Source organism: Rhinopithecus roxellana, chromosome 21, assembly GCF_007565055.1.
Source record: "Rhinopithecus roxellana isolate Shanxi Qingling chromosome 21, ASM756505v1, whole genome shotgun sequence".
Lineage (NCBI taxonomy): Eukaryota > Metazoa > Chordata > Mammalia > Primates > Cercopithecidae > Rhinopithecus > Rhinopithecus roxellana.
This window is the reverse complement of record NC_044569.1, coordinates 11,460,234-11,488,116: the sequence shown is the minus strand read 5'-3', so window position 1 is coordinate 11,488,116 and position 27,883 is coordinate 11,460,234. Positions and strand designations below refer to the sequence as shown.

General features: G+C 38.2%; 1 protein-coding gene across 1 annotated transcript in view; it reads left to right on the top strand.

Moving 5' to 3' along the window:
• Window positions 1-27,883, top strand: part of ARHGAP28 (Rho GTPase activating protein 28) — a 201,759-nt gene that overhangs the window by 96,396 nt on the left and 77,480 nt on the right. The window contains exons 2-3 of the mRNA XM_030926081.1: window positions 6,286-6,488; window positions 16,704-16,921. Of these exons, the coding sequence (XP_030781941.1) occupies window positions 6,286-6,488; window positions 16,704-16,921 (421 nt within the window). The remainder of the gene's footprint in view (window positions 1-6,285; window positions 6,489-16,703; window positions 16,922-27,883) is intronic.

Genomic DNA, 27,883 nt, shown 5'->3' with positions numbered 1-27,883 from the left:
TGGCTCCTCTATGTTCTAGTGGGGAAAATAGACCCCCCCAAAACAAAGTAGCAAATGAGTGAATGAAGTGTTTATTATTAATGAATGAGAAGCAGGGAGCACCGAGAGCTGACACAGCGAATAACTGGAGCAATGCTACATTAGAGTGGCCTGGAAAGGATCCCCCAAGACGTGCCCTTTCTGTTGCGAGCTGAGTAATGAGAAGCATCTTGCTGCAGAAATCGCTTGGGGAGAAAGAAGGTTCCAGGAAGAAAGAACAGAAAGAGTAAATTTCCTAAGGGAAGAAAGAACTTGGCTTTTTACAGAAACTAAGGAAAGATTAGCATGCTCAGTGCTAATGCTGTGGGAGAGTGATGTAAGGTGAGGCTAGCAAAGAAGTTTGAGGACAGAACGTGCTGAGCCTTGAAGTCACAGAACAGAATTCACATTTACTTATAACTGCAAGGGGAAGCTATGTGTCCCCACTGTACTCCCAGTAACTCTCTCCATTGCTGTGCAATGCGACATACGATACTGGCTTTGGCTACTCCATGGGGTGCCTATAAGGATCAAATCATGTAATGTGTATGATAGTAACTCGTTATGTATAAACGTCTCCAAAAAATAACAGATAATAAAGGCCTATAGAGTATTTCATAGTAAGAAGTCTGTCTTTTAAAAATTTTTTTTGAAATATACTCAGCAACTAAACTTGTGGTTACACAGAGCAAGCTGTGCATAAACAAATGCAACTTTTAAAAATATCTGTTATGTTTACAATGTTTTGTGGGAGTTCTGCTACCAGTTAGGATGTAGATTAGTTTGTGACAGACTATCGTTCCCACTGTAGCAGCTAGAGGAAAAAAAGAATAAATATAAAAATCTGTATTTTAAAAACTATATTGGAGAGCTGTGGATACAAAGAAGTCTAAAGGAGCCAAGTTCCAGGGAAGAAGAACTCTTGTGACATGAGTAGAGCCGAGTGGTCATTACCTCCCTGGGCATGTCTGCTTCCTGAGTTTCTGCACTTCTGGGCCAAAGGTCATACCTGTCTAGGTGGAGGGACTCTACTGGGGCGAGGAGACACCAGTGGAGCTGTTAGTGGCTGCTTGCACTAGCACAAGAGATTGGAATTTGTAGAAGCTCCAAATGCAAAGCTCGTTCTCCCCCGTGAACAACTCTGCTCCTTGGGATTTTTGCTGGGAGCCCTGGCAATACAGGATCCCAGCAACACAGGGGACCAAGCTGTACAGCAGAGAGAGATCTCTGTAGTCCCATGGTGTTTATCCCAAAACCCTTTTAGCAGGAGGGACCTGTAGTACACTGCAGGACAGATTTCCCCCTTGAAGCATTTGAAACCAGAGATAGATGAAAACTAAAGTAAATTGCAACCCAGCCCAGACCCAGCTCAACTCCTGATTGGATTGACATGCTCTGCCTCTCACTCCATCTACCAAATAGAGGAAAACCTTTCCCTTTCTGGGGGAAACCTGTATTTACTCCAGTTTTCTAGAGTTCTTATAAAAACAACATCTGCCATCTAATAAAAAGTTACGAAATACGTGAAGAAGAAGGAAAACGTGACCTATAAACAATTGGTTGATTTTAAATCAATATTTAATCAGACACATTCACAGCACAGATACTAATGTTAACAGATAAGATCTTTCAAATAACAATTATAATTATAATATGTTATAGAAATTAGAGGATAGATGGACAAAAAATGGACAAAAATATGGATAATGTCAACAGAGAAACTGAATCTCTAAAAATATTAAATTAGATATTCTTGATATGAAAAGAATACAATATTGGAAGTGAAGTATTCATTGGAAGACTTAGCTGACTGAACACGGTAGAAGTGAGGAAAAATGAAGACAGGGCAATAGAAAATTTTTAACTGAGTCACAGAGAGAGTTGGGGGAGGGAAGCAAAGCAGATTATAAGGGACATTTGGGGCAACATCAAACAGCCTGACAAGTCATGTTATTGGAGTTCCAGGAGAGGAGAGAGGAAAAGTGACAGAAGACACACTGGAAGAGAAAATGGATATGGATATATTCCAAAACTGATGAAAGACATTAGCCCACAGATTGAAGCTCAATAAACCTCAATTAGAATTGAGAACTACTCTCAAATTGCTGAAAGCAAAAGATAAAGATAAAATCTATTATGAGCAGATAGAGAGAACAGATACTATATTTAAAAGAACATCAGCAAGAATTGTAACTGACTCTCATCACAATCAATAGACTCAACAAGACAATGAAGGACTTCTTTAAAAGGATTTAAACAAAAACTGCCATCCTAGAGTTCTATGCCCAGTAAAAAATATTTGTCAAAAATGGAAATAAATTAAAAACATATTCAGGCCGGGCGCGGTGGCTCAAGCCTGTAATCCCAGCACTTTGGGAGGCCGAGACGGGCGTATCACGAGGTCAGGAGATCGAGACCATCCTGGCTAACAAGGTGAAACCCCGTCTCTACTAAAAAATACAAAACAAAACTAGCCGGGCGAGGTGGCGGCGGCGCCTGTAGTCCCAGCTACTCGGGAGGCTGAGGCAGGAGAATGGCGTAAACCCGGGAGGCGGAGCTTGCAGTGAGCTGAGATCCGGCCACTGCACTCCAGCCTGGGCGACAGAGCGAGACTCCGTCTCAAAAAAAAAAAAAAGAAAAGTTTAAAAAAAAAATCTTCAGAAATAAAGCTGAGGGAATTTGTTGTCAGCAGATCCACAGTACAAGAAATGCTAAGGAATGAGAGAGAAATGCTCAAGGAAGTTCTCAAAACTGAAGAGAAAGAATCTGTTGTGGAAACACAGATATGTAGGAAGGAATGGAAAACTCTAGAAAAGATAAATATAAAAGACCATGTATTTAGTTTTTCAAAAAATTTAACTATTTTAAAGCAACAACGATAATAACTATTGGGGGATGTAAACATGTGAGAAAGGAACATAGATGGCAATAGTAATATAAAGGGTAGAGGGAGAATTATATTCTGTAAGATATTTACACTGTTGTGAAGTTATAAAATACTAATTCTATATGAATAGTAATAAAGTTCTCTGGTATCTACTAAAATATAGTATAAGTTATGGCTAAAAAGTCAATGGAAGAAAAAATAGAATAATAACATCTTTCCTTAATGCCGCTTTGAATTTATGATAGTTATCATACACTTAAAATTTAATTTTAAACCTTGTGGTGTTTTTCCAACAAAAGTTTTTGTGTAACACAATTGCATTCAATTTGTCATATAATATTCTCCTAGTATTGTTTGGGAATAAAAAGGCACAAACAGCTGATGAAGCCTAAACTCCATTTTCTCCTAATATGGTGAGGTATGAAGCTGCCCATTGAGGCTGATCAAACTGTTGGATGGGCCTGAGGGTCAAAATTACGTAATGTTTCAAGAGTGGAAATTCATAGTTCCTTCTCCACCCTGGGGTGAAGGAGAAATATTTGTATCTCTAACCAAAAATGTGAGAGCTCTTCCAAGTGCTTTTATCCCCAGAAATGCTGTCTGACTTCTTTGCCAAAAAAAAAGTTGATCATTGTGATTAAAGGATTCTTTGGGTGGACTATTTCAGAAGGAACCAGTGTGTTACTCAGCTGCTCATGACCAATAATATTTCACATCTGTTCTCCCTGTCCCCAGCAGAGTTTTATGAAGCTCTCTTCCCTGAGATTCCATTAGTATACCCTTTGTATGAATAAGAAACAAATGTACTATAATTGAAATATCATTATTAACCCTAAATATATCTTCCCCTTGTCTTCTGTGATTTACCTATTATTTCACAAATTTCTTACTTATTCAAATATTTTCAGTGTTTGGGTATATCTGCTTGTTTGCTTAATTTCTAAGATCTATAATAGTATCCAGGTGCAGCCATTGAGGTGGTATTACCATATTGGCTTGAAAAAAAAAATGTCTGCATGTTTTTGAGTCAGGAAAACAAAGCAGTTTATAGAACAATATCAGTATGATACAGATGGGAGGAAAAGACCTTCCATTTTTGCTTTATACAATTATATATTAGACATATACACTTATACTGCATTATAATTTTAAAAATATGGTCCATGTCTACTATTAAGACTATCATTTTTTTATAAGTCAAGCGTATTTATTTTTTAAAGGAATTAACCTAAAAAATCTAGAACTAAGAAAAGTGTTAGATATCCATATACTCTTTCTGAGTCTGGTACATGGAGGGCAGGAGGCTGTGTGAGCCATGGTAACTGATTTCATTGTTAAAAGAAGTAGGTGTTTATATACTAGTACTCTAAATTTGTTAGTGGTTTTCAGTATTAGTCTTATTGCAAAAGGAAGAAGTCTTCAAAGCCTACAAATAATAAAATTAGTAATAACAGTCTTAGTATCTTGTCGATTTTATAGGTATTTCAACTGCTAGAATGTGTCTTGACTTGTTGAACTATAAAGAATATGGTGAGAATTATCACCCAGTTATCAAACAAAACTGCCTACAATTCTTATCCCACAACACATAAAAAATGAAAGTAGATATTTCATATTTTCCTGAAATGTTTGGTTTAAAAAATAAATTGGCTATCTTGCTGTTCAGTTAATGTTCAAAATTAGAACTACAGTCAGATACTATGAAATGATCAATGATAAAATTCCAGAAATTGCTACTAAATTTAGATGCAATTTAGAAATCCAGGAGGATTCCTAGATGTGTACAGCTTATGAGCAAATGGAAATTTTTGGGTATTACCGTGGAAACATTATTTTGCCTCTCTTTAGGTACTCTCGTGAATATAATGTGCTTTACATTAGCCATGGCTAAATTTGATAACAATCCACTGCTGCTCTGCATGTCAAAATATAATTGTCCTAAGTCATCATAAAACCCACAGTGGACGTTACTGTGCCGTTGGCCTGGTTACCTCTTTCCACCTGGGAGCTCTTGTTTGAGTGAAACAGCCTATACATCGCTTAAGAGTTAGTTTCGGTCTTTTTGTCCAATTCCACTTGAACCCAAAGAGACGAAGGCAAGCTTGGAGGAGGTTCTTTGAAAGGAGTTGCAAACCCATACCAACACGAACTCCTCATTCCTCCCCACCCCATCCCACTCCTATCCCCTGGAAGTAGCCATTCTACTTTCTGTCTATGAATTTGACTACTTAGCACCACAGATAAATGAAATCATTCGTCTTTTGTGGGTGGCTTTTTCACTTAGCACAATGTCTTCAAGTTTCATCCATATTGTTTATTGTGTCAGAATTTCCTTCCTTTATAAACATTTTGCTTGTCCATTCATCCGTTGATAGCACTTGGATTGCTTCTAACTTTTGGCTCTTGGAAGTGGCCAATAGCCAAAACACTATTACATGGATGCTGTTAGCATGGATGTACAAATATTCCTTTGAGTCCCTGCTCTCAATTCTTTTGAGTATATACCCAGAAGTGGAATTGCTGGGTCTCATGGTGGCTCTATTTTTAATTTTTTGAGGTACTGCCATACTGTTTTCCATTGAAAGCTTCCCCATTTTACATTCTCGCCAACAGTGCACAAGGGTTGCAATTTCTCTACATGTTCACCAACACTTGTTATTTTCCTTTTTTTGTTTGTTTAATAATAACCACCCTAATGGGTGTGAGCAGTAACTCTTATGCCCTTCTCTGCCTTCACCATAGATAATATACAGAAACAAACTTTTACTGTGCATATTTTGACTAGTGTAAGCAACTTTGCATTTCATGAGTGTGTGAAAATTATTAAAAACATTTTCATGTTAATTCCTTTATGGCCACGGAGTCATTATAAAGTACAGAGAGTTTTTTAGCCAGGTGTGGTGGCTTACGCCTGTAATCCAGCACTTTGGGAGGCTGAAGCAGGCGGATCACAGGGTCAGCAGTTCAAGACCAGCCTGGCCAACATGGTGAAACCCCATCTCTACTAAAAATATAAAAATTAGCTGGGTGTGGTGGCGGGCGCCTGTAATCCCAGCTACTCAGGAGGCGGAAGCAGGAGAAGCACTTGAACCCGGGAGGCGGAGCTTGCAGTGAGCCAAGATCACGCTGCTGTACTCCATCCAGCCTGGGCAACAGAGCGAGACTCTGTCTCAAAAAATAATTTTAAAAAATTATACAGTATAGAGAATTTTTTTAAAAGGGCCACCACTGAGTGGAGGTTATTCCCTCAAACCCATCTCTACCATGGTAATTCCACTTCTCCATTTAATTTAAACTTAATTAAACTTAAATTCAATTTTGTGACTTTATAACATAAAAATATAAAAACTTTTTACTCATAGATATTATTCTTTCCTCAGAAAATCCATTCCTCGCTGCCGAAGAATTAACAGGATGCTCTCCAATGAATCCCTCCATCCTCCTGCCTTCAGCCGTTCCAACTCAGAAGCCTCCGTAGACAGCGCCTCCATGGAGGATTTCTGGCGGGAAGTAGAAAGTATTAAAGAGAGCAGCATGGGGGGGCAAGAAGAGCCACCGCCAGCTGAGGTCACACCTGTGGATGGTAAGATACTGGATTTGTCTTCCTATATGCTGACTGGCTTTCTTTCCTGCCCTCTCTTATTCTGTTCACAGGCAGAAATCATCCCACCAGTAGTTTAACCAATGAATCAGCAGCATCTGGCATATTGATGATCTACTCCCACTGTTTGATTTATATTACTGTACTGGCTCAGGGTGGCTTTTATCCCAGGCGACATGACCCGAGGAGGGCTGGACCTCAACAAAAATACAAATTGATGCCTTATATACTGCTACTTAGGGATGCTGTGCCTATCTATTGGTTTGATTCATTACCATCAAGCCGATTGAGTATTCTAATTTTGACAGCTTTTACACTTGTCTACTCATTTGTTATTATTTAGAGTAATTAATACCTGACTATTAATTATTATTCACTAGAGAGAGAGAAATTTTAGCAGTATAAAATTGTGAAGGAGAAAAATTTGACTTTAAAGCATTTACTAGTATTGCTGTATTAGATTGTCTTGTATTCCACCAAATAAAAGACATGTTGTTGTTTTTCCAACTTTTATTTTAGATATACAAGAGTACATGTGCAGGTGTCTTACATGGTTATATTGCACTCAGGTAGTGAGCATAGTACCTGGTAGGTAGTTTTTTGAACCATTCCTCTTTCCCTACCTCCCCCCTCTGGTAGTCCACAGTGTCTCTTGTTCCCATGTTTATTTTTGTGGGTGCTTAGTTTTTAGCACTCGCTTACAAGTAAGAACATGCAGTATTTGGTTTTCGCTTCCTGTGTTAATTTGTTTAGGATTATGGCCACCAGCTCCATTCTCATTGCTGCAAAGGACATGATTTCACTCTTTTTTATGGCTGCATAGTATCCCATCTTGCATATATACCACATTTTCTTTATCCAGTCCTCCAATGATGGGTAGCTAGGTTGATTCCATGTCTTTGCAGTTGTGAATAGCATGGCAATGAAGATACAAGTGCATGTGTCTTTTTAGTACAATAATCTATTTTGTTTTGGGTTTATACCCAGTAATGGGGTTTCTGGGTCAAATGGTAGCTCTCTTTTAAGTTCTTTGAGAAATCTCCAAACTGCTTTCCACAGTGGCTGAACTAATTTACACTCCCACCCACAACAGTACTTAAGCATTCTCTTCTCTCTGCAGCATTGCCAGTGTCTGTTTTGTTTTGTTTTTTCTGTTTGGTTTTTTTTTTGATGTTTTGATAGCAGCCATTCTGACTGGTGTGAGATGATATCTCAGTTTGGTTTTGATTTGCATTTCTCTGATAATTAGTGATGATGAGCATTTTTTCATATATTTGTTGTCTGTATGTCTTCTTTTGAAAAGTATATGCTCATATTCTTTGTCCATTTTTAATTGAGTTATTTGCTTTTTGCTTATTGATTTGTTTAAACTCCTTATAGATTCTGGATATTAGACCTCTGTCAGATGCACAGTTTGTGAATATTTTCTCCCATTCTCTAGGTTGTCTGTTTACTCTGTTAATGGTTTCTTTTGCTGTGTAGAAGCACATTAATCAGGTCCCACTTGTCAATTTTTGTTTTTATAGAAATTACTTTTGGGGACTTGGCCGAACATTGTACCAAGACTGATGTCAGGAAGGATGTTTCCTACATTTTCTTCTAGTGTTTTTGTAGTTTGAGGTCTTACATTTAAATCTTTAATCCATCTTGAGTTAATTTTTGTATGTGGTGAAAGGTAGGGGTCCAGTTTCATTCTTCTGCATATGCTAGCCAGTTATCCCAGCACCATTTATTGAATAGGGAGTCCTTTACCCATTGCTTGTGAAACTAAACGGAAGATGGAGGAGTGGGGAAAAAGCACCAATAAACAGTATAATTGTCCTTAGTTCTCAAAAACAGCAAAACTACTCACAGTGGATTAAAAGCATAGGTCAGTCATCAATTCCAGGCCCTAACTATCAACAAGCAAATATGTAAGACATCCAAAAAAAACTAAAGATAGTTTAGTACGTATACACCTAAGAGTGTTTCCATTAGCCAGTGATTAACCTCAATATAGTTGGCAGGATAAACTGAACGGTTAGAAAGTATTTTCATTCTTCATTCTCATTTCTGAGTCTCTTTCTCAGGACTAAGAAATCATTAAGATGTACCACCATTAACATACATCCAATATTACTTGAAATAAAAAGCCCTGCCACACACTTAACCAAGAATCTATTCAAGGGAACTATCCTCCATCAGTGATATGTATTCTTATTCCTACTACTTGCTTGCTTAGATTTTGCCTTTTCAGATCCAGAAAGACAGGAAGACACATAAAGGAAAATACCTATTATCCTCTACCCCCTTTTTCTTACTATCTACCCAGCTAGCTAGCTATTCATATTAAACACCATGAGTTCACAATGATAACCTCCAATTTCAATCCAGCTCCACAGGGCTTGTTGCTGTCTTCCCTTTTTCTGTATTTGGAACTCTCTTCTCTAATGATAAACCTGGCTCCCACTCTGTACTTTATATTTACTTATTTGCTCAAACCTAGAATACATAGGAAATATTTTCAGGTTTGCTAACCTAACTGCTACAAAAGCAGACCTACTAATTACAGTTTGTTATTTATTTGCAGATTTTTTTCCTTGAAGCATTTGCACAGATCTTAAACATACAATTCAATGAGCTTTGACAAATGCGTGCACTCTTATAATCTCACGCTGATCAAGATAGATAACATTTCAATCAACCCAGAAAATTTCTTCATGCTTTTACCCAGTCTCATGCCTCCCAATGACTTGCCAACCCTGGCCAGAGACAACCATTGTTCCTAGTTTTTGCATCATATATAATTTTGGGGTTCAGCTTCTTTCACTCAGCGTGTTTTTGAGATTCTAGTAGGATATCAATAGTTTATTTCTTTTTACTGTTAAGTAGTTTGTTTCAGTTTACTAGGGCTGCTGTAACAGAAAGTCCACAAAACTAGTGGCTTACGTAACAAAGTACCACGCTAGTGGCTTAAAACAGCAGGACTAGCAGCCCAAAATTAAAGTGTCAAGCTGGGCCATGCTTTCTTGGAAAGTTCTAGGGGAGAATGCGTTCCATGTCTATCTCAGCTTCTGGAGTTGCTGGCAATCCTTGGTGTTCCTTGACTGTTGACAACACATTGTGCCATTCTCTGTCTCCGTAGTCCATAGCATACTCCCTATTTTTGTCTGTGTTTCTTCTCCTCTTCTTATGAAGATACCAGTTATGTTGGATTAAGGGCCCACCCTACTCTAGTATGGCATCATCTCAATTTTTTTTCACTTCATTTATCATTTATTTGTGTTAGGAGCATTCCAGTTCCACTCTATTAGTTATTATAAAATATGCCATAGATTATTATTAACCATAGTCACCCTACTCTGCTACTAAATTCTAGATTTTATTTTCCCTTTCTTTTTTCTTTACAGTGTTATAATGTGAATGCTATTCTTTTATTATTATTATTATTATTATTATACTTTAAGTCCTGGGGTACATGTACAGAACGTGCAGTTTTGTTACATAGGTATACACGTGCCATGGTGTTTTAAATACCTAATCTACATTAGGTATTTCTCCTAATGCTATCCCTCTCCCAGCCCCCCAACCCCTGACAGGCCCTGGTATGTGATGTTCCCCTCCCTATGTCCATGTATTCTCATGGTTCACCTCCACTTATGAGTGAGAACATGCAGTGTTTGGTTTTTCTGTTCTTGTGTTAGTTTGCTGAGAAAGATGGTTTCCAGCTTCATCCATGTCCCTGCAAAGGACATGAACTCATCCTTTTTTATGGCTGCATAGTATTCCAACCTCATCTCAATTTACATCTTAATTATGTCTGCAAAAGCTTTGTTTCCAAATAAGATTATATTTATAGATACCAGGGTTTAAGACTTCAGCATATCTTTTTGGGGGACATAACTCAACCCATAACAGTAATATCCATTGTATGAATATGCCACAATTTGTTTATCCATCTAATTTTTAATTTGAGCATTGTTTACAATTTTGCTTACGATGAATAATGCCGCCGTTATGAGCAATCTTGTGGAAGTCTTTTTGTATAGATATGTTTTTATTTCTCTTGGACGGATGTATTTTTCATAGAGTGTTTAACTACATAAGAAACTGCCAGCATTTTTCCAAAGTAGTTGTGCTGTTTTACACCCCTCCCAGCAATGTATGACAGACAGTTCCATTTCCACGTCATTGCAACACTCAATGCTTTCAGTCTCCATCATATGAGTGATTCTAGTGGATATGTGGGGTGTCTCATTAGAGTTGTAATTACATTTCCCTGATAACTAACGATGTTGAACTTTTCTCCTGTGCTTATTGTCTTTTCATGCATCTTGCTTTGTGAAAACTCTTGACTATTTTTTAAAACTTTTTAAAACTTTTTATTACTGTATATTCTTGATACAAGTCCTTTGTCAGATATATTTATTGCAGATATTTTCTTACTGCCTGTGACTTGTCTATTCATATTCTTAATGGGGTCTTTTAATTGGGTTTGCCTCTGTCTTTTCAGTTGTTTGTTGCTGGCATATGGAAATACAGTTAATTTTTGTACCTTGATGTTATATACCATTACCTTCCTAAATTCATTTTCTAGTAGTTGTCTACTAGATTTCTTAGGATTATCTACATAAGCAAAGAGGTCATCTATGAATAGAGACAGTTTTCCTTTCTGATATTTTGTGCTTTTATTTTTGATCTTGCCTTATTGTACTGGCTAGGGCCTCTAGTACAAGTTGAATAGAAGTGGTGACAGCACATGCATATCCTTGTCATGTTTCCAGTTTTACAGGGAACGGGTTCAGTACTCCATTAAACATGGTGGTAATTGTAAACTTTCTGTAAATGCTCTTTACCAGATAGCTTTCTGTTCCTAGTTTTTCTGGCAGCAATGTGAATGGGTGTTGAATTATATAATGTGCTTTTCTAGTATGTTGGTTCTTTGAAAACAAATTAATAAAATCTACATCTCATTTTGTTTATGTTTCTGTGTTTAATTTGCGTTTTTCCTCTGTTCTTAAGATGGAAACCTAGACCATTAATTTTAAATCTTTCATCTTTTTGAATATATACAGTTCTTTATAAGCATTGCTATCACTCTGTCCCACAAATTTTGATATGTTATATCTTTGTTATTATTCAGTTTTAAATGTTTTCTCAATTTCTTTGTGTATTTTTAATTTACAAATTTTGGGGTTTTTTCTAGACATGTTGTTATTGGTTTCTAGTAAATTGTGTTATGTTAGGTAACATAGTTTATACATTTCAATTTTGAAATTTAGACTTATTTTATGCCTCAGAATATGGTCTGTCTTGGTCAAGGTTCCATGTGCACTTAAACAGAATGTGTTTTACTTGTTGGTTAGTGTGGTGTTCTGTAAATGCTCATTAGATTAAGGTGGTGGTAACTTTAATCGTATTTATTATGTTCTTACTAATCTTTGATTGATTTAACAAGTACTGAGAGAAGTTGTTAAAATCTCTAACTTTTATTGCAGATTTGTCTATTTTTTCCTTTTGTTCCGTCAGTTTTTGTTGCTTATCATTTGAAACTATGTTATTGGGCACATATACATTTATGATTGTTACCCCTTCTTGCTGAACTGACTCATTTTATCATTATAAATGACCTTCCTTAATACTCTTAGTAATATTCCCTGTCTTGAAGTCTGCTTCGTCTAATAATTACATAGTCATTCTGGCTTTCTTAGGGTTTATCGGGTTATTCTTTGCAAGATATATCTTTTTTCATCCATTTACTCTCTACCTGTCTGTCTGTGTTTTTCTTCACAATGTCTTCATAGTTTCTATGCTTACATTTCAGCTATATTGCTTTAATTGGTTTTGTTGCTGTTCAGGCATTTTAATATTCATCCATAATTTATCATAGTCTACTTAGATAAATACTATGTGTCACTATATCAAATATAAGAACCTTGCAGCAGTAGAATTCCATTCTTCTTCCTGCCTGGTGCTTTGTACCATTGTCTTATGTATAGCATCTGCATACGTTGTACATACATCAATGCAATGTTGTCATTTTTGCTTTAAGTTGTCATATGTACTTATAGTTTTTTAATTTTGAAATAATTCCAAATGTATAGGGAAGTCACAAGTACAATTTTAAAGACTGTTTCAGGGACCGTTTGAGAGTAACTTACTATCCTGATGCTCTATCACTCCCAAGTACTTTAGGTATTTAGTATATATATATACACACCTATATATAGAGAAAGCCATTCCCTGTATAATCACAGCATACTATTAAAATTAATAAATTGTTTTTAATATATTACTATCATCCAGTCCTCAGACTGCTATCATTTCTATATTACCTTTTATGACCAAAAAAAAAAAAACCCCTCTAGTTTAGAATCACTTGTTATGTTTAATTGAAAAACATGTTTCTCTTTCTTCTCTCTCTCTCTCCTCTTTATAGTCTGGAACAGTTTCTTAGCCTTTCTTTGAATTTTATGACCTTGACACTTGAAAATTATAGGTAATTTTATAGATGCTCCTCTCTATCAGACAATTTGGGTTTGTGTGATGTTTCCTGATGACTTAGACTCAGGTTATACATCTCGGGCAAGTTGTGATATTGTGTTCTTCTCATGGCAGCCTGTCAGGTGGCTCATAATTTTAATTTGTTCTGTCACTGATGATGTCCACTTTAATCAGTTACTTAAGGTGGTATATACATGCAGGGTTTCTCCAGTGTGAACTTAGTCATTTCATTTTTGTAGTTACTGTTTTCTTGGGAGGTACCTTCACACTATATAAACATCCCACTCTACACCAAATCATTTCTTTATATCAGAATGGACTCCTGGCTTATTTAGTGGGTTCATCTTTTACTGTCATTCATTTTGATGCTCAGATTTCCCCACATTTTATCTGGGAGTCAGTTAGGGAATATATATGGAGACTCCAAGCATCCCATTTAAAAACAGCTGCTGAAAGCTGTTTTTAACTAACCAAGATTACAGATGTTGCATAGAGCAGGGCAAACAGTGGAGGTTATGAGTCAAGTGAACTGTGGGAACTAAAATGAACTCCCTTTAGAGCAGGATAAAGAATACAGCGTCTCCAGTAGAGCGCTCTGGAAGGTGTTGGTGTTAGAGTGATATAAAAAAGCAGAATTCTTTTTTCTCTCAAGGAGTTGATAATCTAGTGGAAGAGAAAGTAATTAATGAAATAATATAAATATATTTGGAGGAGAAAACTACTTGAAGGAAGAAGAAACAGCAGTGTTAGGATTGATAGCAGTAGGACATGACCTTATCTGATGGGTGCAGGGAAAAAGAGACTTTCCTGAGAAAAAGATGGAGAAACTGAGATCTGAAAGATGGGTGTCCAGTAATTATGAGGTCAAGTAGAAGGACTAACATGTCCAAAGACTTTGTGACAAAATAGAATGTTGAGCTTTTGAGGAATCCAAAGTAGGCCAGTATTGCCAGAGAACAGGAGAGGAGTATGGTATAAGCGTGTCCAGAAATGTAAGCAGTTTCACATCTTGTTGGCTATGTTAAGGGTTTTCTTAGTCATAAGAGCAGGGAAAAACTGTAGAATTATTTTTGTTCATTTGAAAGGGCTCATTTAGTTATAATATGGATAATAGATTAGAAGAGGATCAAGAATGGCATTGGAGGAACTGTCAGGGGTCTATCACAGCAGTCCACGAGAGAGAGGATGTAGCTCTGACCCGGGTCATGGCAGAAGACATAAAGGAAGATGGACATTTTGAGCAGTAATAAGGGGGCAATATGAAAAGGCCTTGGGGATGTGTTGGAGTTGATGTGTGAAAGAGAGGGAGATGTCAAGAATGCCTACTGGGTTACTCTCTTGCCTAATTACATTGGACGGTGGGTTTCGTTTGTTGAAATATGGAATCCTGAAAGAGGCCTAGAATTGGGAGTGAGAAATACGAGTTCAGTTTTGAAAACAGTGAATATGACATATGAATGACAGAGCCAAGTGGATATTGACTAGGCAGTCAGATATATGGAATGGGAATTCAAAGGAGTTCTCTGTGTTGAAGTTATACATTTGGCAACTGGTGTGAGCAGCCAACAGGAGTAACACTGATATCTGCCCTGGACATTTCTTACCTATGGAAAACATACCTCCTACTTAGGCTGAAGTTTAAGGACTTAGACCGTCCTCACCTCCGATTTATGTCAACTCCAGTCTTACCAAATACTCTTTCCTCCCACTCTTTCATTACTCCTTACATAGGTGGAGGAGAAAAAACAACTTTTTAAAATTTTAGTATTAACATATTAAATATTAAATTGTACATTTTGTCTTCAGAACTTAAAAGCTTATCTATAGCTTAAGGAAGAGCTCCGTGTCATAACTCTGAACTTAAAGATTTAAATTATGATTTAGCTTATGATTTAAATTACGGCTGCCAATCATAAATTCACTTTTCATTTTTTGTTAAAGGGACAGCTTACGAAACAAATGAACAATTAAAATAAGATAGCAAATTAAATATTTGCCTAGCTAAGAAACTGGGCCTGTGAGACACATTAAAGGGTTTGTTTGTACACCAGTGATGCAATAATGTAAGCAGAATCCAGTACTCCTAGACTAATGCTCTGGCACGCTGTTTACAAATCGGTCTAATCTACTCTTTAAACAACGCTCATTTGGGTAATGCCTCCTTAGCGTAGTTCCCAGAAACATATATGTAGTAGATTTTCTGTTACAGGACACTGTTATTCTGATTTCCTTATATTTCTATATATTGAAGAATTTTAGGTTTTGAATTTTCTTCTGAAACAAGCAATTACCATTCAGAATAAGGAGAAAGGTGGGAGAATGAACATCAATTGAATACCGACTTTGTTCCAGATTCTTTGCTACCTGTCATAAATACATTGATTTAAAAAAAAAATCCTCAGAGGCCCCTAATCCTTTTGTTATTATTACTCTCACTGTTGTATTTTTCTCTAATTTGGTCTTGAGGTCTCTCTCGGGTGAGTGGCTATAAACTAATCCTGCTCTGATGGAGCTACAGGGGATTTGGTCACCGATGTTTGCCTTTCAAAGGATACCTCTTTATCCTGGTGGGTGGCCTAATACCTTCGTGTTCAACCCATGACCGGGTGTCCCTCTCACAGGAAACTCGTTTGTACTGGCAGATGCTATAAGAGAGCCCTGACTGGAAATAAGCTAGGTTCAGGTGTGTTGGCCAGGTGAGACACAGAGGAGGCAACTCAGCAAAACACATGAAATAAGAGAAAGGACAGATCTCAGGAAGAAGACGGCAGCTCGTTTCTCAGGGCCAATGGGAAGGGGCAGCCATCCAGGACACTTGCAATCAACAAGCAGGCAGGGAACAGGAAAGAGTGAGAGTGAGTGAGGGACCTGGGGACCAGAGCCTCAATTAGGATCCAAGCATTACCCAAGCAGGTTTCCCACTAGGAGTCCTAATTGGCAGGTTTAGAGCAAGCAGGGAGTTGCGCTGTGATGGAGAGGTGGTCACTGCACCTTATCTGCGCAGTTCATGTAGGGGGTGTGGGTTGGAGGGATGAGTCAGGCAGGTTGTATCCAGCTGTCTCATAGGAAGTCATCACCAAGAGGTGACTTGTATAAGGCAGATACCTGGATCTGCTATGTGGAGGAATTGGGAGGAGTTGGACACCTGGAAACCACATCAAGAGTGACTAAGCCCTGCTTCTGGTATGAGAAAGTTAAGCCCATATTCAAAAGGGATGCAAAACAACTGTAAAACTATAGAGGTTCACTATACTCATTTTGCTGAGAGGACACTGAGGCCTTGAGATATCGTAAGACTTAGGAGTCAGGCAGCTGGTGAATGGTGGCCCTGGCATTTGAACCTCCATGTGAGTGATTGAAAAACCAATTTGTATTCCATGAAATCATGGTTTTTTTCTATTATAGTTTTACTTTAAATATTCATCTTTTGTCACTTTTTGAAATTAGTAGGCCAGGTATGACTCATGTTTAACTCTCTAGCAGGAAAATTTACCTACCAAGTCTGCCAATGACCTTACTGTACTAGAAAATACTTTAAAATTTGACTTGTTTAAAAAATACAATGCAGACTTATATTCATTCTTGTAGTTCTTTCCCATAATTACTGTAAAAAAAATACAAATATTATTTACCAATACTTCTTGTCTGATATTCACATGGCATCCAATCATACAGAAAATATTCTGACCCTCTCTTGGTAATGTTCTTTTCCAGAAGGAGAACTTGAAGCAGAATGGCTGCAAGATGTGGGTTTATCAACTCTGATCTCAGGTGATGAAGAGGAAGATGGCAAAGCCTTGCTCTCTACATTGACTCGAACCCAAGCAGCTGCCGTGGAAAAGAGATACAATACCTATACCCAAACCATGAGGAAAAAGAATAAGCAATCTATCAGGGATGTCAGAGACATTTTTGGAGTCAGGGAATCTCCTGTAAGTAAGACCTCAAACATGGCTCAAAAGGTGCTTGGTTTGATTGGGGATGGGGGTAGGGTGGGGCTGGGGTAGAAAAAAATATCAGAAATGTCTGATTGGGTGGTTCCATTCTAACTTTGAGAGAACTAAAAGAGACAGCACAGGGCAAATTTTTACAAGTTTGAACTTAAGTGATCATTATCTCCTGTACTGCAATCTCCCTCAGTACTAAACTTAATCCCTTCTTTGTTGAAATCAGAGAGTGACTTCTTTGGCAGTGGAACAAGTCTTTGTGGGTAGAATCCAGGGATCCTTTACTTCAATTTCAGCACTGAATGGAAACTCTGTGGTCGGGCAAAGGAGTCCTAGGGAAGTGGACTTAAGTATTGTACACAAGACCAGGTGGTTTGGTTTGAATGGGGGGTGGGGATGAGAGATCGGGTAGGGTAGCCTCTATGTTCAGATAAATTAAAATGGTCAAAAAATGGAAGATACCAGCATTAATTAAGTGGGCAAGAGAATGATTCTGAAAACCATAAGGGAAACATCCCATGTTTTATGATAAGTGGCTGGTTGAAGTTCTAGCTTACCCTTAGCAATTTCATGTCCACAATTTTACATCTAAGGCTATTACTCATGTTTACTTGTTCATTTATTCATTGCATAATTGCAATGTTACATTACAATAACTGCATCACAGATGCGACAGATGCATTATCTGTGCAAGATCCTAGGTTAGGTTCTATGCAGATGGGCTTCTTGAAACATTTTGGATAACTAGTATATAGAAAAAAGGAAATTTGATGTTCAGCTGCAATTAGAGATAAGTTACCTGGTCAAGCTAGTTAATCACTCTGATTTAGGTTTCTTGTCTGATTAATTATAGTATCAATAATGGCATACATTAAAACTTCAGGGGTATTGAGTAGAAATCATGGTTGAAGACAGTCTCCAATTTGAATTACTTAAGGTTGTCTCTAAGTCATATCTTCTTTTAGATAAAGTAATCACATTGGGTAGTTGCCAAGGCAGCTCATATAGGCCCAGTTAACCTTTGCATTTGTGCTAACAGTGTCCTAGAATAGCACTATCCCTTAGAAGTTTCTATAGTGATGGAAATGGTCTACTTCTGTCCATTATGGTAGCTCCAGTTACATCTGACTACCAACACTTTAAATGTGGCTAGTGTGAGAAATTGAATTTTTAATTTTTCTTAATCTTAATTGATTTAAATATGAACAGTCGCATGTAGCTCGTAGCTTATGTATTGAATAACATAGTTCTAGAATCTTCTGCCATATATAATGATATAACTTATGGTGAGTGCATTTTGAATTCTGAGCTATTTGGACTTTCAACCTAGTGTAAACCTGTGTCTTTCTGGATGGTGGGATTGTCTACAGCTGTAACTGAGTAAAAGTGACTTCCACACTGTGAGGCAAGGACATTAGCTACAGGTGTCCTGACCAAGATGCCTACTGTAGTAAAGGGTTGCCTTGCTGGTTTAAATTCCTTGGGCCTGATGTTTTGGTATTTTTCATCTGACCACCCATATCAGATGTTCTTATTCAGATATCACTCAGCAGCATCATGGCTTGTGATCACAAACTGGTCCTTGTGTCTAGTGGCACTTAGAGTCGTGTATGCTATGATACTGCAGCAGTACCAAGGGATGATTTTATGGGAAATTGGGATAGACTCCATAACAACAACCAAATAAATGAAGGACAAGTAACGTGTCTTGTGGGTTTTGAAAAGGCTATTATACTTCTTAACAATCTTTTTGAAAGTCTTCAGGGACTTTCTACTTGAGAAGCAGTAGTCAAATGCTTTGTTTTAGTTAGAGTCACATTAACCAACATAATTTTTTTTTTTTTTTTTTTTTTTTTTTTGAGACGGAGTCTCGCTTTGTCGCCCAGTCTGGAGTGCAGTAGCACGATCTGGGCTTACTGCAAGCTCTGCCTCCTGGGTTCACGCCATTCTCCTGCCTCAGCCTCCTGAGTAACTGGGACTAGAGGTGCCTGCCACCACGCGTGGCTAATTTTGTTTTTGTGTTTTTAGTAGAGACGGGGTTTCACCGTGTCAGCCAGGATGGTCTCGATCTCCTGACCTCGTGATCCACCAGCCTCGGCCTCCCAAAGTGCTGGGACTACAGGCGTGAGCCACTGCTCCCGGCCATAATTTTTTTAGATTAAGAGTTAGTGTAAGTTTCTAAGTCAGCCTCCCCCTTCACATTTTATTTGGTGTTTGAAGAAAGGAAAGAGGAAAGCAAATACGAATTGTACTATTTGTACTAAATCTTTGGGATTTGTTGACAAATTTGTTTCAGGATGGTGTATTAGAAAAAGGAAAACTTTGTTTCCTAGGCTGAAGGGCTAATTGACGAATACCTTTCACCTACGATGACCATTCATGTTCATTTGACTTATGATGTACATTTGACTTGTGATAATCATTCATGTTCATTTGAAATTCATCTTTCAAATGAATTTTCTTTCAAAATACATGAAGAGCAGCTCTCCTTTCCACTTTTAAGCATTCAGGTATGGCAAGCTCACATGTTCTGCTGGGTTCTAGCTGGAGCACTGGAATACTCTTCTGTTCTGGTGGTTTCTTTCTTCCTTTCTTGTATCCACCAAAGTGGATCCCAAAGATATACAGTACCTAGTAGATTCCAGCTGGTGGGAGACTAGAAAAATTGCAAGTGGGTGATTTGCTATTACTGTAAATAAAAAGAGGGCCCGAGCCTGAGAATTCTTCTGAAAACAAAAAATTCCCTTGGTTATTTTTCAGTTGTCTCTAGGATCATCTTGAGAGGATCCTAAAGTCTTTGCATCCATGCTGTCTTTCTCACTTCTATTTCCAGAGACTTCAGACTTTCAATTTTGCTTTTCCCTAGGAAACTGCGAAATTAAAAAGGGTTTCTAGGCTCTTCCCAAATCCTCCATTTACTCAGTGCATTACTAGAGAATGCGCAACTATTCTCTTCAGACTTCCTAAGACTTTGGACTTCTAGTAATGGAAAAACAGCAAGATAAAGGGTATTTTTTGTGCGCCGCCTTCTTTCATTTAGACCCCACAGGGAAAGATAAAGTGCTCAGTTCCTCAAACTGAAATATCTTTTGCGTCACTGAGACAGGCAAATGGAATAAACTGGTGTCTAACTCCTGGAAAGACCAAAGGAGGGCCTAACAGGGTGCTTTTGTGGTGAGGAGTGAGGAATGGCCCAGGGTTCTTCCTTATGTCTGCCTTTCTCTCTTTCCTTCCAGTTCTGCTACTGAAGCCTCAGTTCTAGAGAGGATTGAGAATGGGGACTAAGGAAGTGGGTGGGCACAGGAGAAGGAAAGACTATATATTCTAGGGAGTCAGAAGGTCTTGTGCTGTCTTGGAAAATAGGGCAGTCAGTGAAATGAAATCAGCGTAAGTTTGGCATTGTCTAAGATGCTTAAAAAGTTCAGATTGTTCCTTGTCAGAGATATAAAAAGCTATATAAACCTAGCTTTTAAAAAAAATTTATAATATATAAGGCCTAAGAAACATCTTCACAGATTTTTTTTTCCTAAAAAATTCAGCATCTGTTTTTGCAAGAAATTTGGAAGCTTCTAGAGAATGTACCTGAACTTTTTCAGTTTTCTGTTTGAATTTGACAACATAAACACCAATTCCTCTGTTCCTCCTCCTGTCCTGTATCTCTGGGGTCCATCTCTTTCTCTCTCTCTCTCTCTCTCTCTCTCTCTCTCTCTGTCTCTCTGTCTCTCTGTCTCTCTCTCTTTCTCTCTCTCTCTTTCTCTTTCTCTCTCTCCCCCGCCCCTTCCCCCCTGCCCCCACCAATTGTGTGTCCCCCTCCCTATCCCTTCGTTTCCCCCCATTCCTTCTTATTCTTTCTTTGGCGTCATTTACCTACATTAATTGAATAATTACTGAAGATTTTCCATTTCACTGTCTTAGTGAAGTCTTATAATCAGTTTCATAAGGAGATTTTGCATTAATCTTAGATGTATACATTTGACCCAATATACTTATCTAGTAAGGAAGGATGTAAGTACAAGTAAAATAGATAAGTATAAGATAAATACTTATATCTTTATATTGTATAAAATACTTATAAAGATTTATATTGTATAAAATACAAAGATACAAGTATTCATCTTATCTATAAATTCAGTAATTTAGAAAATAGATATGTAGATTATATGGTTCTTCTTTTAATTTTTTTTGCACATAGAATCCCATGCTCAAAATCACTTGGCTTCAGAGTTGGTAAGATACGGGTCCATTATCTTTTCTTATGTACCATTGCTGTGGGGAAGTACAATGTCTGCATCAATCCTATTCCTTTACATAACAGATGGGGAAGCCTTTGAATTTTATTTTTATTGCTGGAAACTTGAAATTTCACCAACTTTAATCTTTTTAAAAAATTCATCCTGGTCAGTACTAAGCGAGCTCTTACAATCTGAGAACTAGTTCTTTTTTCAGGTTCTGCATATTTTCTTCTAGCATTTAAAACAAGTATTTGTTTGTTCATTTTATTTTCTCAATTATCTCCTTCTGAAACTCCTGTTAGATGATTGTTGCACTATTTGGATTGAACCTCTGTGTCTCTTAAATGTTCTTATATTTTCCAAGCTTATTTTGGCCATGGCTGTTTTAACACTATGCCTTTCATTCCTTAAAAATTTGGCCAGGCATGATGGCTGACACCTGTAATCCCAGCGCTTTGGGAGGTTAAGGCAAGAGGATGGCTTGAACTCAGGAGTTTGAGACCAGCCTGGGCAGCATAGCAAGACCATGTCTTTACAAAAGAAAATTTTTTTAATTAGCCAGTTGTGGTGGCACATACCTGCTGTCCCATACCTGTTGTTTCAGCTACTCAGGAGGCTGAGGTGGGAGAATCATGTGAGCCTGGGAGGTCAAGGCTGCAGTGAGCCGTGACTGGGCCACTTAACTCTAACCTGGAAGACTGAATGATAGATCCTGTCTCAAAAAGAAAAAATATTTAATGGTCATACTGCTAAGTTACTGAAGTCCCTCCCCTTGCCCTGACTTCCCTTTCATTATATCTAGCATCTGTTCTTGTTTCTTGACTGCAGTAGCCTCTCAGCACTCTGAAGGTAATAACTAAATTAAACCTTAAATTTCAAAGTTCTCTTCTTTTCCTTTAATTTTCTGCTTCCTTCAGAGTCTTCTGTTTATTTTAGCATCGTTGTTTTTCTCTTCCATTGTTGTTGCTCTGCTGACTTTGATCCTTGGCTGTTGATTTATGTTTATTAAGAAAGGACTAGATTGATTGATTGATTAGTATAGGTAATGAGAGTTGTACGGTCCTCTTTTCTCCCAGAACTCTCCTGTGAATAGGAGTCTGGGCCTTTTTGAATGGTGAAGTTTGTTGACTGTCGTCCTTCACTTAAGACACATACATATTGGATTATGACACGTCTGAATCAAAATATCCCATATACCCCATAAATATGTATACCTACTATGTACCCACAAAAATTAGAAATTAAAAAATAACAATACAAAACATTTGACATGTGCCCATTTTATGTTTGTATGAGTCACATCTTTAAGTTTAAACATTCCATGTTGACAATATAAAAATTTTAAAAATATAAAATATTTTTTTAAAGACACGTATACATGGCATCAATGCCAAAGTCATAGGAGTCCTGAAGAACTGTAATTTATTTCCTTTTCAAGCAAACTGAACTTCTCTTCTTATACTCCGGTCCATATTCTTTTAGAAGGCTCCAAGTGAAATGCAATTCAGCCTTCTGTCTACAACCACCACACCCTCACTGGGACAGCCGCCGCTGCCACCGAGGCAGGTGTCACTCATTACTGAGAGTTAGCTACTGCCTGCTCTTCAGTGTCTGGGAGGGAAGGGTCTGCCTGGCCTCTTTGTTCAGACAAATATTTTGCAGTTACTTTTGTCCTTCTGAGTGTTGGGTGCCTCCCTGATCCTTTTATTTTGGGTCTGGAAATGGGCTTTTTCTGGATCCGCCTTTACCTTCTATGCATTTTTCTCTTATGCCTTTTTACAGACTGAGGTTTTCCTCTAACCTTATCAAACCATTCCTGCCTGATTTTTATCTGCCAGGAACTTCCTACAATTTCTGTTCTGTTAATGGAAATGTTCAGTGGTTTTTAGAACTGCACGTTTAAAAAGATATATCTTTTGACACTTGGAGTAATTTGCAGGGACAGGAGAAGGTAACTTGTACATTTTGCTATCTTGATTGAATTTTCTTGTGCTGATTTTTCAGTAGTACTTATGCTTTTCAGAAAATAAATGTGTTTTTTCTTACAATAAAAGTAATACATAATTGTTATTGGAAACTTAGAAAATATGGACAGGCAAGGTGAAGAATAACAATTTCTGTGGGTTCAAAGAAGTGTTATGATTTCACTAAATATCTAATACATTTAGTTTTTCAATGGTGTTTTTATAATAAAGGAATAGACATTTAACCCCTGTTTTAGTTGTATATTAAATCAAAAATGTTAAATCAGTCTCCAGATACATCACGCACGGTTTACATAAAGTCCTGTTCATCATGAGCGGAATTCCAGGACCCAAATACATTTTCCAACATTCAGAAGATTTGAATTAAATGTTCCTTTCAGTAACACATTTAACTGGGCAAAATCGATCTAATTAATCTTCAGCTTCATAATTGATAAGCAACTAGCTAGAAGTGGAATTGATGTACGATTGACTATATAAATATACAGTGTGCTGTAAAAATGATTATATAGTATATATATACATTTGGCTGCACATAACAGAAAACACAAGAAATCATGTGTTATACAAATGTGAGTTTGTTTTTCTCTCTGAAGCAGACGATGTAGGTGGTGTTTTTCCCTACCATGAATCCAGTTTCCTTTTGTCTTTCATAAAAAACAATCAGAAAACTTAAGGAAGACAACAGGCTGGGTTTGGGGTGCACAGTTGATGGTGTCTTCCACAGAGAATAGTGTCTGTTAATGTGCCTGGCATTTAGTAGGCGCTCAGTATGGGTTGATAAATTGCTAAATGCAAGGACGAGTACATAAGTAATCATAGCTATGGTTATCGCCACAAATCTCTATGAATGTACACATAGTATACGTAACAAGTGATTTATTGCACAGTAAAATTTGGGAAACTATAAATGAAATAAAATGCACTTTCATTTTTTTCAGTAGCCAGCTGATTTTTTGTACCCCAACTCCTCTTTTGGATGTGACTCTGGATAAAGAGGAGGTATTGTCCATCCCCTGTAGAAACGGTCAACTGGAAGTTAAGGCAAGGGAAACCGAGTGTAAGGAGGTTAGAAAAAATAATTATTTCAAGACAGAAAAACTAATGGAAAAGAATGCCCACTTATATGGAAACAATGAAGAAAAAAAGAGACTCTTAAAAATAAACTCAGGGATAAATAAACCAATTCACAAATAACTATATGTCCTACCTTTACTGACAGAAAGAATGACACCCACAGTAATAGCTGCAGCCAGAAGTCAAAGTGAGGGGGAAGTGGTCAGATCAGTGTTGCTCTCTTGGGTGAGCTCACATGGAAAATCTTGATCTATCCTCCATGTATCCTTTAGTATTAATTTAATTCCCACCATAAGAAATATTTTGACATTTCAGTTCTTTTCTTTTCATTTTGAGAAGGGGTCTTGCTGTCACCCAGGCTGCAGTGCAGTTGCACAGTCATAGCTCACTATAACCTGGAACTCCTGGGCTCAAGCAGTCCTCCCATCTCAGCCACCCTAGTAGCTGGGACTGCAGCTGCACATCGCCATGCCCAGCTAGTGTTTAAATTTTTTATAGAGATGAGATCTCATTATGTTGCCCAGGTTGGTCTTAGACTCCTAGCCTCTTCCCTCCTAAAGTGCTGGGATTACAGACATGAGCCACCATGCCCAGATCAGTTATTTTGTAAAGGTAAATATCTTTTTTTTTTGGAATTAGAATTGCATTTTTTTTCTTCAGCTTTTATTTTAAGTTCTGGGGTACATGTGCAGGATGTGCAGGTTTGTTACGCAGGTAAACATGTGCCATGGTGGTTTGCTGCACAGATCAACCCATCACGTTGTTATTAAGCTCCGCATCCATTAGCTATTCTTCCTGATGTTCTCCCTTCCCTGACCCTGAACAGGCCCCAGTGTGTTCTGTTCCCCACCATATGTCCATAGTGTGTTCTCATCGTTCAGCTCCCACTTAGAAATGAGAACATGCAGTGTTTGGTTTTCTGTTCCTGTGTTAGTTTGCTGAGGATAACAGCTTCCAGCTCCATCCATGTCCCTGCAAAGGACATGATCTCATTCCTTTTTATGGCTGCATAGTATTCCATGGTGTATATGTACCACTCTAAATGTAAATATCATGGGAAGCTGCACTATGTCTTCTTAAATGTGTAGTGGTAAGCGGGAAAAAGTACACTATCTAGCACAGGAAGTGAACACCTTTCATCAGAGCCCATCTGGTCCGTTTTAATACAAGAGTTTTAAAGAATGCTAATCTGAGTTCATGACTGCCAATGAATCTGTCTCAGTAGAAGGCTTTATTTCTATGAGATGAATCCCATGCATGATCTATACCACATGTCATGAAGCTTGGGTCCACCTTTTGAAATGGTGCATGGTGAATAGGAGCCATAGAAGGATGGGGGTTTGCTGACATCTGCCTCCACCTGGATTTGTGGTGGCAGATTTCTCATTTACAGTCAGAGACTTTCCTCTGTTATACTTCAGTATGTTTCCTTCTCTTTAGCTTTAGTTTTTTTCCTTCCTGTTACAGGAAGAAAGATTCTTTGCTGTTCCAAGAATAATTCCTTTTCCCACCCTTGATCAGATGAAGATGGCAATGATGATGATGATGATGATGTTTTGTTTCTGTAGTTTCTTTTTATGTTATATAGATTTCATGTGAGGCACTCTATCTGGAAACAGGTTCTTTGTCTGTCCTAAGAGTCTGCTGAGTGGTTTGAATGTGGCCAGTTTGTGTTCTGGCCACTCTTCTGTTGCCTGAGGGTAGACCAAGGTCTGGATGTGGAGTAGAGTCAGCAGGCACTGTGAGCAATCCTGTTTTGCAGATTTTGTCTCTATTTTCTTTTCTAATTTAATCCTTTTTCTAATTTTATTATATTTTTCCTTCCTTCCCACCAGGACACTTGGCCCGAGGCGTTTGCCCCTCTGTGCTGTCCCCATTCCCCTTGCTGCATCCAGTGTCTCACCCCTCAGCCAGAGGAGGGCAAGTGAGAGCAGACACTGAAGCCTTTCTAAAAAGTGGGTTTCTGTGAGCCTTGTGTCCCACCTGGCTCTGCCTTCTGTTTTGGTTGTCTTCTCTTTGCCCCGTTGGTGAGGGAAAGCTCTCTACCCTTGGATTATGAGAGTGGCTGAACACACAGCACCCGACACTGGTCACATGTAATCGACAGCAGTTTATTAGTCACGTATCCTCACAGCTTGGGAGAGGAGGACACTGCATGCCACACAGGGCCACATGTAGGCTGCTCCTGGGAACAGGGTGAGCAAGCAGGGTCTGCAGGCTTCGTAGCATTAAGAGGGTAGGCTGTTCCCTGGCTCCCACAGGAGAAAGTGATTGGCTTTTTGAGTAATTCCATGGGCTGGCAGGGAACTGAAATACTACTCAGAGATACACAAGAACTGTCCTCTGGATAAGGAGGGTTGTTTGACTGAGGGACCTTCTCTGCGGGAGCACAGTGGGGAGAACTTGCTATTACGCCATCTGATCTCACCAGATTTCCAGGCAGCTCATCATATCGAGCCTTAATGTCGATCTCACACCACACGCACACCCTCACCCCTCACTAGGGATTCTCATTATTCTGGGTTTATTTTATGTATTTAACCTTGTATCATTTTTTTCTTATGTTCCATCTTTTGCCTTTTTCCAAACTAGAGGAAAAACATGGTGAGTTTTCACAGAACTTCTTCTCTCTCAGTATATTAGAGAGGGACTTCTGTTTTACAATGGTATGTTGCATCCTTTGTGAGTAGATTTTTAAACTGGACTGCAGACATTGCATCAGGCAAGCAGAGGCCGATAAGGTTTGAAAAATGTACTTCTTACCCTTTTTCGAATCTAACCATATGAAACAGAAGATGACAATGTAGATAATCATGAAAGGATGAGATGGGGTGTGTGTGTGTGTGTGTGTGTGTGTGTGTAGGTTAGACAAGTGCTAATCTTCAAACACTTATATATGGAATTGTAAAATATATTAGTTTAAATATCAAAAATATATATTCTGGTTTCCTCCTGGGTGAGGGGTTCCCAAGACCATGCCCAGGTTCAGTGGTTTAGAAGGACTCACAGGACGCAGCAAATAGTCCTACCCATGGCTGGAATTGTTACTGCAAACAGATACAGAGCAAAATCTCCAAAGAGAAAGGTGCATGGAGTGAAGTCCAGGGAATCTATCTACGCAAGCTTCCAAGAGTCCTCTCTCGGGGGGTAACGTAGGACAGGATGAATTCCTCCAGCAACAAACTGTTTCTACCAGGGAAGTTCAATAAAGCCAAGGAGCCCCAGGTTTTTATCGGGGTTGGTCACATAGGCACCCTCTACCTAGTACACCACAAAATTCCAGACTCCCGGAAGGAAAGCCGGTATTCAGTATAAGCCATATTGTTTGCACAAAGACTTTAGGATCCATGAGCCGGTCTTAACATTGAGGAAATAGTGGGAACCTCCTTGAAACTCAAGTGTGTGTCAGACCTGCTATGGTACTCTTTTTTGCAGATCTCTCTATATAATATATTTCTAGGTGTATGGGGGGTAAAACTTCTTTCATTTGCCTTTACCTTCTCTTGTTCCCTTAAAAAGTGATGATCAGAGTCAGGTTTACAGGGTAATCACCAGGAAACAATTGTAGGTATTTAGTGAACACTCACTAAGTGCCTAGCACTCTAGACAACAGCAGTAAAATAAGGAGACATGGCCCCTGCACACAGGATGTT